The 14045-nt window shown below is 45.9% G+C and overlaps 1 protein-coding gene across 2 annotated transcripts in view; it reads right to left on the reverse strand.

Moving 5' to 3' along the window:
- The window catches only part of STXBP1 (syntaxin binding protein 1), a 48177-nt gene extending 34378 nt beyond the window's left edge, over positions 1-13799 (reverse strand). For both annotated transcript variants that reach the window (XM_036329597.1, XM_036329596.1), the window contains exon 1: positions 13565-13799. In XM_036329597.1, the coding sequence (XP_036185490.1) occupies positions 13565-13601 (37 nt within the window). In that variant the 5' untranslated portion in view covers positions 13602-13799. The remainder of the gene's footprint in view (positions 1-13564) is intronic.
- Between the last annotated feature and the right edge of the window lie 246 nt (positions 13800-14045).

Genomic DNA, 14045 nt, shown 5'->3' on the forward strand with positions numbered 1-14045 from the left:
AAAGTGTGACTTTGTGGAAGTCAGAGAGACCAAAATTGAGACCACAAATTGCCAGCCACAGGGCAAGAACAGGGCCCCACTCCGCATACTGTTGAATGGCAACTGGCAAAGCTCCTATTCAGGGTTACCTTTCGGGAATGGGGAGTGGGAGAGGAAGGAGGAGGCCCACTGTCTGCAATGGTCACAGCTTTAGACTGTGCAGGGATGGGTGAACGATGACTTGATGCCCTGCCCTTGTAAGCACACCGAGACTGTATAAGACTCAAATGTCCAATGTTGTACACCAGCCTTGGGCTGCTGCCAGGATTTGAGAGGAGTGCGCGATGATAAACAAATGCCTGATCTCCGAGAAACCAAATCCTAACCTCGGACTCATAAAGATGCTGGATAGAGTTACTGAAATGACTCCTCATTTTCTATCTAATTTTCCCTATTCTGCTTCCTAAGGTTTAGAGCAGCAGTTCTCAACCTGTGGGTCTCGACCCCTTTGACGGTCGAACGACCCTTTCACAGGGGTCGCCTAAGACCATTCTGCAGATCAGATATTTACATGACGATTCATAACAGTAGCAACATTACAGTTATGAAGTAGCAACGAAAATAATTTTATGGTTGGGTCACAACATGAGGAACTGTATTTAAAGGGCCAGAAGGTTCAGAACTACTGGTTTAGAGGCAAAGGTTAAGGAGCTAGGAAGTCTAAAGCAAAGCCCATGGACCTTGGAACTCTGATCATAAAGGAAATCTTAAACTGGGGACAAGAGGAGATTAGAAATAGGACTTCCCAGCTGCACTTTAGATGCGACAGCACCAAAGCAACCGTTTTCTTCTCCAGGGGTTGCCTACAACACGATGTTCATGGGTAAAAGGAGCTGTGAAGTTACCAAAATACGCAAATGGAAACATCAATCAAAACAAAAAACATCTATATCTTCTTAAAATCAATAGCTTATGGTAGCAAAAACTATTGAGTTATATTAATACTTTGAAACAAAGAGACCAAACAAAACCAAAAAACGCTAAAATGGCAATTAGTGTCCCAGGGCAGAAAGCACTATTATTGCAAATAAGCCTTTTTTTTTAAAGGCCTCACTAATGAGGCCCATTTTCATACCAGATAGGCAGGCGTTTGGGAAGCTTTTACAGTTACTAAAGGAACAAGCACATGGCCCTACACATTAGAGCTCAGCTGTGAATGGCCCATTTGGTTGTCAGCCTGTATCTGTTCCTCTGCAGAAAGCTCGGCCTCCTAAGCGCACTCACTCTATGATGACCACAGTAATTCCGCCTTGAACTGTAGGGACCAAGAATCAGTATCTACCATGATCTTGGCAGGAACCCAAGCTGTGGCCAGCATCTTAAATTGGCAGATGTGGCATTTAATGGCTCCAAATGACATTTCTTGAGTTAAGTGTGAATTTCCCTAAGGACTAAAGGGTTAGGAAAACTACACTTTGAAAAGCGGGGGAAAGAATGGAATGTTTCATGCAATCCCCAAAACCCAGAACAGACAGGGGACTTAGGATCATCTAGCCCAGTGGTTCTCTATAGGGAGTGACCTTACCCCGCCCACAAGGGCACACTCGGCCATGTCTGGAGACGTTTTTGATTGTCACAATTGGAGGGTGCTATGGGCATGTTCTGGGGAGGGGCCAGGGATGCCGCTACACATCTCACAGCGCACAGGCTCAAAGTGTCCATCGTGCCGAGGCTGGGAAGCCCTGACCTCATCAACTTTATAAAGCAAGTGAATCTGAGCGAGATCAAGTGCCTTGTCCATGACCGTGCTGGTAGGAACCCTCTTATGTTGAAATCCAAGATTCTGACCAGCCCAATCTGTTCTGCTCTAAGAGTTAGCCTGCTTCAGGTCTGAGATATTAAGAAAGGTTTAGTCTCACAAAGCATGACAAGGCTCAAGCCCCACCTGGAACCTTCAGTACAGCCAGTCTAGAGGTGTCGCACTGACGTGACACCTCGGGGGAGCTTCCACAGGCCCCCACCCACACACCCCAACACACACAAAGGTCTGGTTTCAGGAGGGCCGCTTCCTTTCCCCAAACCCATGTAACTGGTTACAACGAGATACCAGGAAAAGGAAACATCCGGTTGGGTTTGTCAGGATAACGCACCGGGAAGAAGGCGGAGCTCTGAGAAGAGGAGAACCACCAGAAAGTCCAAAAGAAATAGCTGAGATTGCAGGAACTTTCACTGGATATGCAGACCGGTGGTTTCCTCGTCGGCCTCCCATACTCTAAAGGATATATTCTGCTTCGCATGTTTTAAAATTGGTTTGTTACTTCTGCCATGCTATCACTTTTTGTTTTCTATTTCGTTGGCCTGGCTGGCCCATTTTCCACTTCATTCTGATTTTTCACATTACCTGACATGTGAGCTCTCGGACTGTCATGTTTATGTTTGAGAGTGACTTAAACAAATTCTTTACCTGAGCCTTTATGCCATGTTTCTGTTGTTTTTCCTCATCAAACTTTTACAAAATGCCGTGTAGATTTTTTTTTCTTTTCTGCTCAAATCACCTAGACCAGAGGCAATTCTCTCTGGTCATTCTTTGTAGGACAGTGTGTAGATGGGCCTTCTTTGTCCCTCCCCCATTTACCTGGGATCATTTGAATATTGCCCTCTGAATGTGTGCTGGGACAATGGTTTTGCTCTGCCTTCTGCTAGGGGATGGGTGGGTGGTGGAGAACTGACTGGGGAAGCCTCTCTCCAAATGATATAATTTAGTGAAGAGTTCCATGCCCAGGACCACTCCACTGGGGATGTATATGCCTTTAGGCTTCACTTGATTCCCTGCTTCCCAGTGAGCTAGTGAGCTCATTCAGAATGAAGTTCCTGGACTTGGGGTGTCCCAAGTATTTTCCAAGCTGTCTCTGTTTACTTGGACTTTTGCTTGCTGCCCAGACAATTGGCCCTAGAGCTCCAGCAGCCTGTTTCCACTCTCCTGTCAGCGGGAAGGGAACACTGTGGCCAAAAGAACCAGTCATTTTGCTGTTAAGGAACCAGGGTGTGGTGGTCCCCGCCTCTGGCTGGCAGCCACTCCCCTCCTTCCTTCCGGGAACACAGTTCTTATCAATGATAAAGCCTTATTTTAAAATTCCAAGTCTGGTCTTCTTTCCTGTAACAATGTGTGGTAACTGACCTAGCAGGCCCAGGAAAGCAGGATCCAGCTGAAGTGGAGTCCTAAGCCAGGGCCACGAAAACCAACCAAACGTGCACAGAAAATCCCTCACCAGCTTGGGGAACTGGCAGTGCCAGGTGCCTCTGCGACTTAAAAGAACAGGAGGGGGCACAGGCATGTTGATAGAAAGGTATTTGAAAAACAGTCACATCCTAGGGCCACTCTACCACTTCCCCTCCCTGGGTGATCATCCTTCCAACATAGCAGAACACCAACCCTTCCTCTTGAGTCCAGAGGGTCCCTGGCCTGGGGACCGAGGTCTAATACTGACAACAGGGCCTACGCGACCATATGTGGGGACTGTGAGAGCTACCCTCCGTCCCGGACCCTCTTCATCCACTCAGCTCTCAGAATTGGGGCAGCTTGACCTTTATCCCCCAGGCAGGAGCCGGAAAGAGACTTCTCTGGGGAATCAAGCCCAAGAAGAAAATCTAAAGATACTGACATTGGAGATTCCCCACAAACGGCCCACCCAGATCAGAGCCACCCACCAGGTCAGCACTCCCAACCAGCCTATGTCTCTCATTCCTAATCACAAGCAGCCAGCCAGGTGTGGGTCACGTTCGAGGAAAGTTCCTACATGGAGAGTAGAGATGAAAGTAAAACCTGGAGGAAACAGACCAGGCAGAAATTTTTCAAGAGAGAGAGAGAGAGAGAGATCAAAGAAGACACCGCACCCATGAAACAAGAATAGGGGCTATAAAAAAGAAAACTAAAAAGAGCTATTAGAATGTTTACACAACCTGACAGCAGAAACTTAAAATTAAATAGAAGGGCTGGAAGATAAAGCTGAGGCAAAGAGCCAAAGAGATAAATAACTGAAGAGAAAAGATAAAATTAGAGGACAAGTCCAAGAGGTATAACATCTGAATAGTAGGAATTGCATAAAGAGAAACTCAAGAGAAATTAGTGAAATTATTGAAGAAGTGCCAGGTGCCGGACGGCAGAGGGCCACTGCATGTCTAACAGACTACGGCCCATGGGCCAAATGCAGCCTGCAGACTGGTTTTGTACACTATAAGCTAAGAACGGCTTTTATACTTTAAAGGGGTAGGACCAAAAAAAAAAAAAAAAAAGAATGTGTGGCAAAGATCATACCTGGACCTCAGAAGCTAAAGTATTTACTACATGGCCCTTTGCAAAAAATAAAGAAGTTCTGACCCTGGTCTAACACAATGGATAAGAACACGCAAATACCAAGGCAAATTGCTATGAAAGTCAGAACTCTGGGGATAGATCGAAGGTTTCAGAGGGGAAGGCATGGGCCACATACAAAGGCACTGCAAACAAATGTCTTCCAACTTCTCAAAGGCAACACTGGAAACAAGACGACAGTGGGGCAAAGTCATCACACCATCCGCCCCTCGGGGCCTCATGCCGATGTATCAGCCCCGCTTGTCTAACTCCCCCTAGGACCAGGTCTGCTCATAAGCTTTGTATCTGCTGCCCCAGCCCAGAGGCTGCATGAATACTGGTCAAATGAAGGAAAGTTTGGTCCCAGAACCCTCCCAGGCATGCTCAATGGAAACGAGCCGGGATACACAGCCTGGGTTTCTCTGTCAGAGAAGTCCTCCCGACAAGGAGCGGCTGCTGGGGACGCTGACTCAAATCCATTATCTTCACAGCCACGCTCCACTGATTTTTTTAAAATTTGTTTTCCTCTACTTTTCTCCACCTCTATTTCCACCCTCAAGAATAAAATAGGCTTTCCTAGTGTGATACTTAATATCTCATTCACTTCTTACAAGGTCAGCTCTTAGACCAAATAATTCGTTAATTGACATTTACAGCAAAATGTCAGTGGCATACAAAAAACAGAAAGGAAGGACGACTGGAAGTCTGCCTGTGAGAGCTTACAATCTCAGCTATCAGTGGTTATTCTTGCTTCGGTGCCCCAGAGGCGTATATTAAGATCAGATCAGTGTACATCAGAATAAATTACTTTGTTTTAACCAATGCAAACCTTCCCAAAGGGCATCAGAGTAGCCAATAGCTGGCTGTTGTCAAGCGATTATTAGATTATGTGTCTATCAAAAAAGTAACTAATTTCCTTGATTCTTTTAATGATTTATTCAGTAACTTTGAGCAGGTATACTAATCTCTGTAATTATATCTGTAAAATAATAACCCCTTATAGCGACTCTTTCTTGTTTCCCAAGCAATGTTTTTGCATATTATTTTATGTGAGTCTTTAAAGAATTCTGCGATACTGGGATTAGACTCCTCAATTTAAAAAAAGGTTAAATAATACATCCAGCCCTAGCCGGTTTGGATAGAGCGTCGGCCTGTGGTCTGAAGGGTCCCAGGTTCAATTACGGTCAAGGGCACATGCCTGGGCTGTGGGCTCCATCCCCAGTGGGGGGCGTGCAGGAGGCAGCCAATCAATGATTCTCTCTCATCATTGATGTTTCTATTTCTCTCTCCCTCTTCCTTCCTCTCTGAAATCAATAAAAATGTATTTTAAAAAATAATACATTTAGGTCACCCAGCCACTAAAACCGGGACTGTTAGCTGGAATCTGACTTCTAGTCTAGAACTTTTCTCGATACCCAACAATGCTTCCTGCTAACTTAAGAAAAAAAGTTTTAAATGAGCACGGGGGAAATATGTAAGTAAAACTCATACTTGCTGAAATTAAAACGAAGTCGTAGATACCTTGCCCTATCTAGCAACAGCAATGGCCCTGCACAGAAGCAACTGACTGAGGGAATCAAAGAATAGGACCCAGTTGGGGACTCTCCCAGCACTTCCCATATAGGCAACCACAGGAGTAGGGTTCAAAATTTATGGCTGTTGAGTTGCCAGTGATAACTATAAAGTTTGGCCTGGCTACTCCACTAAGGAAAAAATACTTCATTAGCTGCCAAATACCTGTTTGCCTAGGAGGTGCTGTGTACCAAAAAAAGCCAGAGGGGAAATATTTCAGTGCATATTCAATAAGCCCTTTTTGGATTCTGTGGCAGATCTTTGCTCCCTTACATCTGATGGTTAGCACATGAATGATACCTGAGTCCCCAATCACCTCTTACAGAAATTTTGCCCCAAGTTAAACTACTATCACCCCATAAGAGTAACATCTAGTTCAATACAAAGAAAGACTATATTTAGAAATAAATGGCAAGAATATGGCATATTAAAAACTATGGCAGAGGGTTGGGAATAAAACCTATGGGATTTAACCACGGCTGTACTCAGCCTTTGATGTTTTTATTACAAGAAAAAAATTAACCAAATATTTAGAATTTAATTAAGAACACATACCCACAACATAGGTGGAAGAAACTGTTTTTTTTAAACAAAACAAAACAAAACAACAACAATTAAAATAAACAAGTCTCTAGCAAGTATTTTCATAAAATAATAACAAGTAGGGTAGCTGAGAAAGGAGATCACAACTACTGATGCAGAATATTTTTTTTAAATCCTACAAATTTAATTTAGTCAATACATTTGAAATTTTTAAGTTGAAAGGCCTTCTTTCTAAGGAAATATAAATTGCCAAAACTGACTCAAGGAGAAGTAGAAAGCCTAAATAAACAAATCATAATAAAACAGATGTAAAAGGCTGCCCAATATTTATCCTCTTCCCCCCTAAGAGCAACAAATTCAAACAGTTTTATGGATAAATCATTTCTAACATTCAAAGAAGGGATTTCCATGTTATCTGATCTATTCTGGAACATGTAAAAAGATGGGGACCTTCCCAATCAGTTTAAGGAGAAATTCTGATGCTGAAGATCTAAAACAGATTTAAAAGAGAGAAAGAAATATTATGTATAATACCGAGCTCAACTGTCCACTCCACATATTTAGTGAGGCCCGCTATTACCAGCACTGTTCCAGGTGCAGGGGACACAGCATGAACAGAACAGGCTAAGCTCTCACGGAGCTTACATTTGGCCGGTGGAGGCGGGATCAACAAACAAACCAGTGAGAATGACATGTGAGATTTGACGATTCAGCATGGGAAGGGGATAGGAAATTCTGGGGGAAATCAAGGAAAGTTGCCATTTTATATAAAGTACTCAAGCCCTAGCCGGTTTGGCTCAGTGGACAGAGCATCGGCCTGCGGACGGAAGGGTCTAGTTCCATTCTGGGGTCCATTCCGTTTAAGGGCACGTACCTCGATTGCAGGCTCCATCCCTGCCCGGGTCCTGGTCAGGGCACTTGCAGGAGGCAACCAATCAATGTGTTTCTCTCACATGGATATTTCTCTCTGTCTTTCCCTCGCTCTTCCATTCTCTCTAAAAATCAATGGAGCCGAAACCGGTTTGGCTCAGTGGATACAGCGTCGGTCTGTGGACTGATAGGTCCCAGGTTCGATTCCGGTCAAGGGCATGTACCTGGGTTGCGGGCACATCCCCAGTAGGAGATGTGTAGGAGGCAGCTGATCGATGTTTCTCTCTCATCGATGTTTCTAACTCTCTATCTCTCTCCCTTCCTCTCTGTAAAAAATCAATAAAATATATTTTAAAAAAATATATAAAAATAAATAAATAAATAAAAATCAATGGAAAAATATCCTCAGGCGAGGATTAAAAAAATAAAATAAAATAAAGTACGAAAAAAAGACCTCATTGGTGAGGTGGTGTTTGATCAGAGACCTACAGGAATTAAGGAAACAAGCATGCAGATATCTGAAGGAAGAACATTTCAGACACAAGGAACAGCAAAGACAAAGCCCTGAGATGGGACCATCCTTGGAATGCTCAAAGAACAAGAAGGCTCAAATGTTAATGAATATAGATGCAAAAATAAAGAGTAAAATTTAATGATCCAGAAAAAGAACAATATATAACTGTCAAGTAAAGTTTATTTAAAAAGTGTAATGATTGATCAATATGAGAATTAATTCTATTCCATTGTTATATTAAATTTTTAAAACTATCGGATCTGTAAAGAAACTGAAAAAGTAGTTGGTTCTGATTTTAAAAACAAAAACTCAGCAAACTGGAACTAAAAGCAAGTAGCTTAAATGTCACTTCCACAGGGAAGCTTTCTCTAATCTCCTCAGTCTTATGCCAGGCCTCCCTTTATATGTAATTATATAGTGCTCTGTGTCATTCCTCTGTAATTCCTTTTTTCCTCCAGTTAATCCTTACCCGAGGACATTTTTCCATTAATTTTTAGAGAGTGGAATGAAGGGGGAGAGACAGAGAGAGAGAAACATCGATGTGAGAGACATGCCCCTATGGGGGCTGGGGATTGAGGTACATGCCCTAAACCAGAATCGAACCTGAGACCCTTCAGTCTGCGTGCTGACGCTCTAACCACTGAGCACCGACTAGGGCTCCGATCCAGTCTTGACGGCAATGTGGATGGGTTTCTGCCGTGTGCCTGGTGATGCCCAGACAGACATCTGCCAGCTTCGAGATGTGCAGACAGCAGTCTGTCCTCGGGTTCTCCACTCTGTGTTCTTGGTCGCCTACGGTGGTGGTTACATGCGTGTGTAATGACTGAAATGTGAAGAACTGTTCACTAAAAGGGGTGAATTTTACCGTGTGTAAATTATACCTTAATTTTTAAAATGGAAAAATGCAACATATGCTTAATGTAGTTTAAAATATACTTGCTGTTTCTTTAAAAAAAAAAAAAGTATAAGAAATGAATGAAGACTGCTTCTATCGAGGTGTCTTCTCAACTTGTGACACATCCTATGAATCATGGCCCCATCTGAAAAAGGTATGGGTTTAATGTACACATGGCAACTACATTCTTTTCTAAAAAAAATATGATTCTGATAAGCAAATATGAGGGGAAATTGCTAACAGCTAGGAAATGACAAGAAAAACAAACAGGCCCTAGCCGGTTTGGCTCAGTGAATAGAGCGTCGGCCTGAGGACTGACGGGTCCTGGGTTTGATTCCGGTCAAGGGCACATGCCTGGGTTGTGGGCTCAGTCCCCAGTAGGGGGCATGCAGGAGGCAGCCAATCAATGATTTCCACTCTTCATTGATGTTTCTATCTCTCTCTCCCTCTATCTTCCTCTCTGAACTAAATAAAAAAATATTTTTTTAAAGTAAAATGATTTAAAAAAGAAAAAGAAAAACGAACAGTACATTTTGTAATCCTTGCATCTTTGTAACACACTGACAAAACTTCAGGGAACAGGAATAAGCTCTGGATTATACAACATGGATTTATATAATCGAAACATAATCTATTAACATAAAAAATATATATAAATTCCACAAAAGATGTCACTCTCCTTTCTCGTACAATCTCTTTGTAGCGAGCAGAAGAAAACACATTTATGGGGGGGGGGGGGAGATGTAAATAAATTAATAGGATGGGAAAAGAAATTGGCTCAGATTACAAATCGTCCATATGTTCTTCAGGCCCATTCTTCCATTTTCCAGTTCGTTTGTACCTTTTCAAGAAGTATATTCGAGACTCTACTTCCTCCCCCCAAACTCTGGCCCCACAGGATAGAGGCAGTCTGTCTCTTCTCAAAATCCCGTAACACTCCTACTGACCTTCTTTGTGGATATTTTCATAATGATAATATTTACTGAATTTACTGTATGCCAAGAACTATGTTAAATGCTGTACCTGCATTATATCATTTAATACTATAGAACCCACAATGTAGATGCTATTATTACCCATTTTGTAGATAAAGAAATTGAGGCACAAAAAGGTTCCATTATTTGCAAAAGTCACACAGCTAATAAGTGATAGATCAGAATTTTATCCCAGGTAGTCTGTTTCCAGAGCCCATTCTCTGAACTGCTATACATAAGATTAAGTCATTCATTCAATATTGACTGAGTACCAAGACCTAATAAACAACACTAAAGATAGACATAAAAATAAGGCAAGGTCATGCCCTAGCCGTTTTGGCTCACAGAATAGAACGTTAGCCTCCCAAGGACTGAAGGGTCCCAGGTTCAATTCCAGTCAAGGGCATATACCTTGGTTGCAGGCCCTGGCCCTGGTCCATCCCAGGCCCTGGTAGGGCCCTGGTTGGCGCTTGCGGGAAGCAGCCAATCGATGTGTCTCTCTCACATCAATGTTTCTCTCTCTATCTCTCCCCCTCCCTTCCACTCTCTCTAAAAATCAATGGGAAAATATCCTCAGATGAGGATTAACCAAAAGAAAAAAAAGAAACTTCTGGTCTAGGGCAAGACCAACACAAAGAAGTGCAAAACACAGAGTATACCTAAGTGTGTTGGGAAGTGACAGGGAAAACTTGGGGCAGGGAAAGCACCTCAGAATTCAGGACTGTCTAAGTCTGTCACACAGTAAGGCAGCGCCCCATATGTTAGTCACCTTTCATTCCCCTATAATTCCCAACAGGCTCTGAACAAACATTTATTGAATGAACAACTAAAGTCGGCCCATCTCCTCTACTTTTATTGTGCCTGTACATACTGGCATTCCAAAACTCAACTCAGAAAGATGTGACAAGAAGCCAAACCTACATTTATTTTGCTCTCCATCGTATCCTTCATTCATTCATTCAGTAAGCATTCACTGCCTGCCGACTACGAGCCAGCCACCAATCCTGGCAGGGGACACAGTGGTGAACAAGTCAGATGGAGACCTTCCTCTACTGGACATTCCAAGTGGATGAAACAACCAAACAAAACACTGAAGAAGATCATTCCAGATCATTTTAAGTCCTAAGAAGAAAATTAATGAGGAAATATGATAAACAGTGACTATGAGTTTTTAATTTATATTGGAATGCCAAGCTTGACAATGACATTTAAAGTGGTGCATTCTAACCTAGGTGGTTTGGCTCAGTGGACAGAGCGTCAGTCTGGGGACTGAAGGGTCCCGGGTTCGATTCCAGTCAAGGGCACATGCCCAGGTTGTGGGCTCCATCCCCAGTAGGGGGCGTGCAGGAGGCAGCCAATCAATGATTCTCTCTCATCATTGATGTTTCTATCTTTCTCTTCCTCTCTGGAATCAATAAAAATACATTTTAAAAATAAAGTGGTGCATTTTGGTATTAAAAAAAACTTTATTTCACTTTTATTTTTAGAGGAAAAAGGGGAAGCTAGAAACCTCATCCAAAATTAGGAGCCAGCATTAACCTGTGGTATTGCCAAAGGATTACAATAATATTTATTTCCAAAATGTATACCAAACTCAATTGTTAAAGGAATAAAACACTGTTCACACATTCCCAACTATATGTAAAATTAGTTTGGTTTTATTTTCATAAAAGGTGGCTTTGCTTTATTTCAGAAAAGAAATTTTGGCCATATTACATAGTGATTCATTTTTACCTTTATGCTTGCTTCTAAAAAAGAAGGGGAGGGGAGGACTAAGGAGCCACCTGCATGAACAAGGTCTTGGCCAGTCAGTGGCAAGGAGGCAAAACCCTGATTTCTATAATACTTAAGGATTTTGTTTTAAAAACACCGTATTCAAAACATTTGAAAGAAGTAATGTAACATTCACATTCTTCCTATTCCATAACACTTATTTATTTATTTTATCGACTGATTTTAGAGAAAGGAAGGGGGGACATGGGGGGGGGGAGAGAAACATCAATTTGTTGTTGCACTGGTTTATGCATTCATCAGTTGATTCTTATATGTGCCCTGGCTAGGGCTTGAACCCATAACCTTGGTTTGTTGGGACAATGCTATAACCAACTGAGCTACCCGGCCAGGGCCCGTAGCACTTTATAAAGGAACTGGAAGTAAATGGTAGATCTGGAATTAGGAAGAAAGTTATTTATTTATTTATTTATTTTTACCAATGTTGCAAGGAAATAGACACCAGGTTTTAAAAATTAATTAACACTGATTTTGGCAAGTCACTTAACAACTCAGCCTCCATCCCCCCCGCCCCCAACAGTTACAGTGAGGGTGTTAGCATTACAGGATCCCTATGACCCTTTCAGCCCTCAACACCTTGAGTCGCCTTAGAAAATAGAAGGTGCACTGTGATTCAGAACCTTTACTGCAAGGGGAAGGCAGGGATCATAGTGGGCACTTTAAAAGCTTGCTCATTTGGGGTTCAGTTTTTATAACCATTTTCTTCTGGCGTAGAAGAGAATGTGTGCTACAACAGGAGAATCATTGGAAGGGAAACGAATCTCCACCATTTTCATCCTATGTCCTTTCTTATCCTCTCCTCCAGAGAAAAGCCCGGTTTTGATTTTCTCTTAATTCCAAAAGAGGCAGCAAACCCCACAGCGATCCTTACACAGTGTTTGTTAAAAGAAACAGCCCGAATCCCGAGGAGGCACTGTTTGTCTACACAGCACCAATCGTAGCCCCAGGACTCCGTTTTCCAAATATAACCGACATCAGCCCTGGCTCCGCACTCAACGCCACCGGTTTTCAAACACCCATGTACGTGGAGCCTTTCCTCCAAACGCATAAACAACCGTTTCCTCCCGCATCGTGCAGCCCGGAGCGTGCAGCCAGGCAGGGGCTGAGCCGCGCCAACGGGGAGCCTGCAGACTGCGGTGCGGAGAGGGCCGCCCCTCCCGCCGCGGGTGGGATTCCGGAGGGTCCGGACCCTGAGACCCTCCCGCCCTCGAAACCAAGACCCGGGGAGCGGAGGAGGAGAGAGGTGGCCGCGGCCCCGCAGAGCCAGGCCTCGGGGAAACGGGCTTGTCTCCAGCTCCCCGCAGTGGCCGGGCTGGGCGCGCGGAGCCGCTCCCAGGTGGGTCTCTGCGGCGGGGACCGCGGCTCCGGCGCCCCGGGAAGGAGGAGGAAGCGGGGGTGGGGGGGGTGGGGGGGAGGACACAGGCTGGGATTTCGCTCGTCACGATTCACGAAGGAGGGTGGGAGAGAGGGAGGGACTGGAGCAAGAAAAAGGAGTGGAATCAGGGGGATTGGGGATAAAGAAAGCAAGGAAGGGGAGTAGGGAAATGGGGGGGGGGTGATGGGGTGAAGAATGGGGTGCAAGGGAGGGTGATGAGGTGCCGAAGGGGAGGGTGATGAACAGCAGAGGGTAAAGGCGAGGCGAAGGGGGAGGGATGGGGGCCGGGGGTGAAGAGGGAGGAGAAAGGAATGGAGGACTGAAGAGGAGAAATGGGGGTGAAGGGAGAGATGGGGTGAAGGGGTGGAGGCAAGGGAGGGATGGGGATGAAGGGAAGGGATGGGGATGAAGGGAGGGATGGGCGGAGGGGAGCCGAGGGGAGGGAGGGGAGGGTGTGGAAGTGGGGATGGGGAGAGCGGGGGAAGCGGGGCAGCAGGCGCGGCAGCAGGAGGCCGGAGGGACTGCCCTCGGAGGGCGGTGCCGGAATAACGGAGCCCTCCCTGCCGCAAGCCCCCGGCCGGGCCGGGCCGGGCGGGGCGAGCAGCCGGTCCGCAGGCCCGGGGCGCTGGGCAGGTACGGCGCCCGGCTCCGCCAGGGCAGCCGCAGCCCCGCCCGCGGAGAAGACCCCGACTCCACTTACTCTCTCCGACCACGGCTTTGAGGCCGATGGGTGCCATGGCGCTGCGCGAGTCGTCGGGCTGCGCGCCTCCTCACGCGACGCCCGCCGACACCGCCGGCTCCCCGGGTCGGCGCGCACCGCTGGCCGCAGCCTGCCGCCCCGAAGCCGCTCTCGGGACCGACTGATGCTCGGACTCCGCGCGGGGGCGCCGCTCCAGTCAGAGCGAGGCTGCCGATCCGCCGGCGTGAGCGCGCGGGGGCGGGGCCGGCCGGGGGCGGGGCTTCGCGCCAGCCGTTAGCGTCACCCACGCGGCTGCGCCAATCGCACTGCGGCCCGAGGGCTCGGCCCCGCCCTCCGAGATGCGGCTGGGCGCGAGGCGGCCTCTGGCTGGAGCGGGAGCCGCGCCCACCCCCTGGCCTCACGCGCCGCGCGCCCCCGGCTCGCGCGCGCTCCGGGAGCTCCGGGTCCTAGAGTCCCCTCGGCTGCCTCTGCACCTGGATCC

This window comes from Myotis myotis, unplaced genomic scaffold (assembly GCF_014108235.1).
Source record: "Myotis myotis isolate mMyoMyo1 unplaced genomic scaffold, mMyoMyo1.p scaffold_m19_p_12, whole genome shotgun sequence".
In the NCBI taxonomy this organism is placed as follows: Eukaryota; Metazoa; Chordata; class Mammalia; order Chiroptera; family Vespertilionidae; genus Myotis; species Myotis myotis.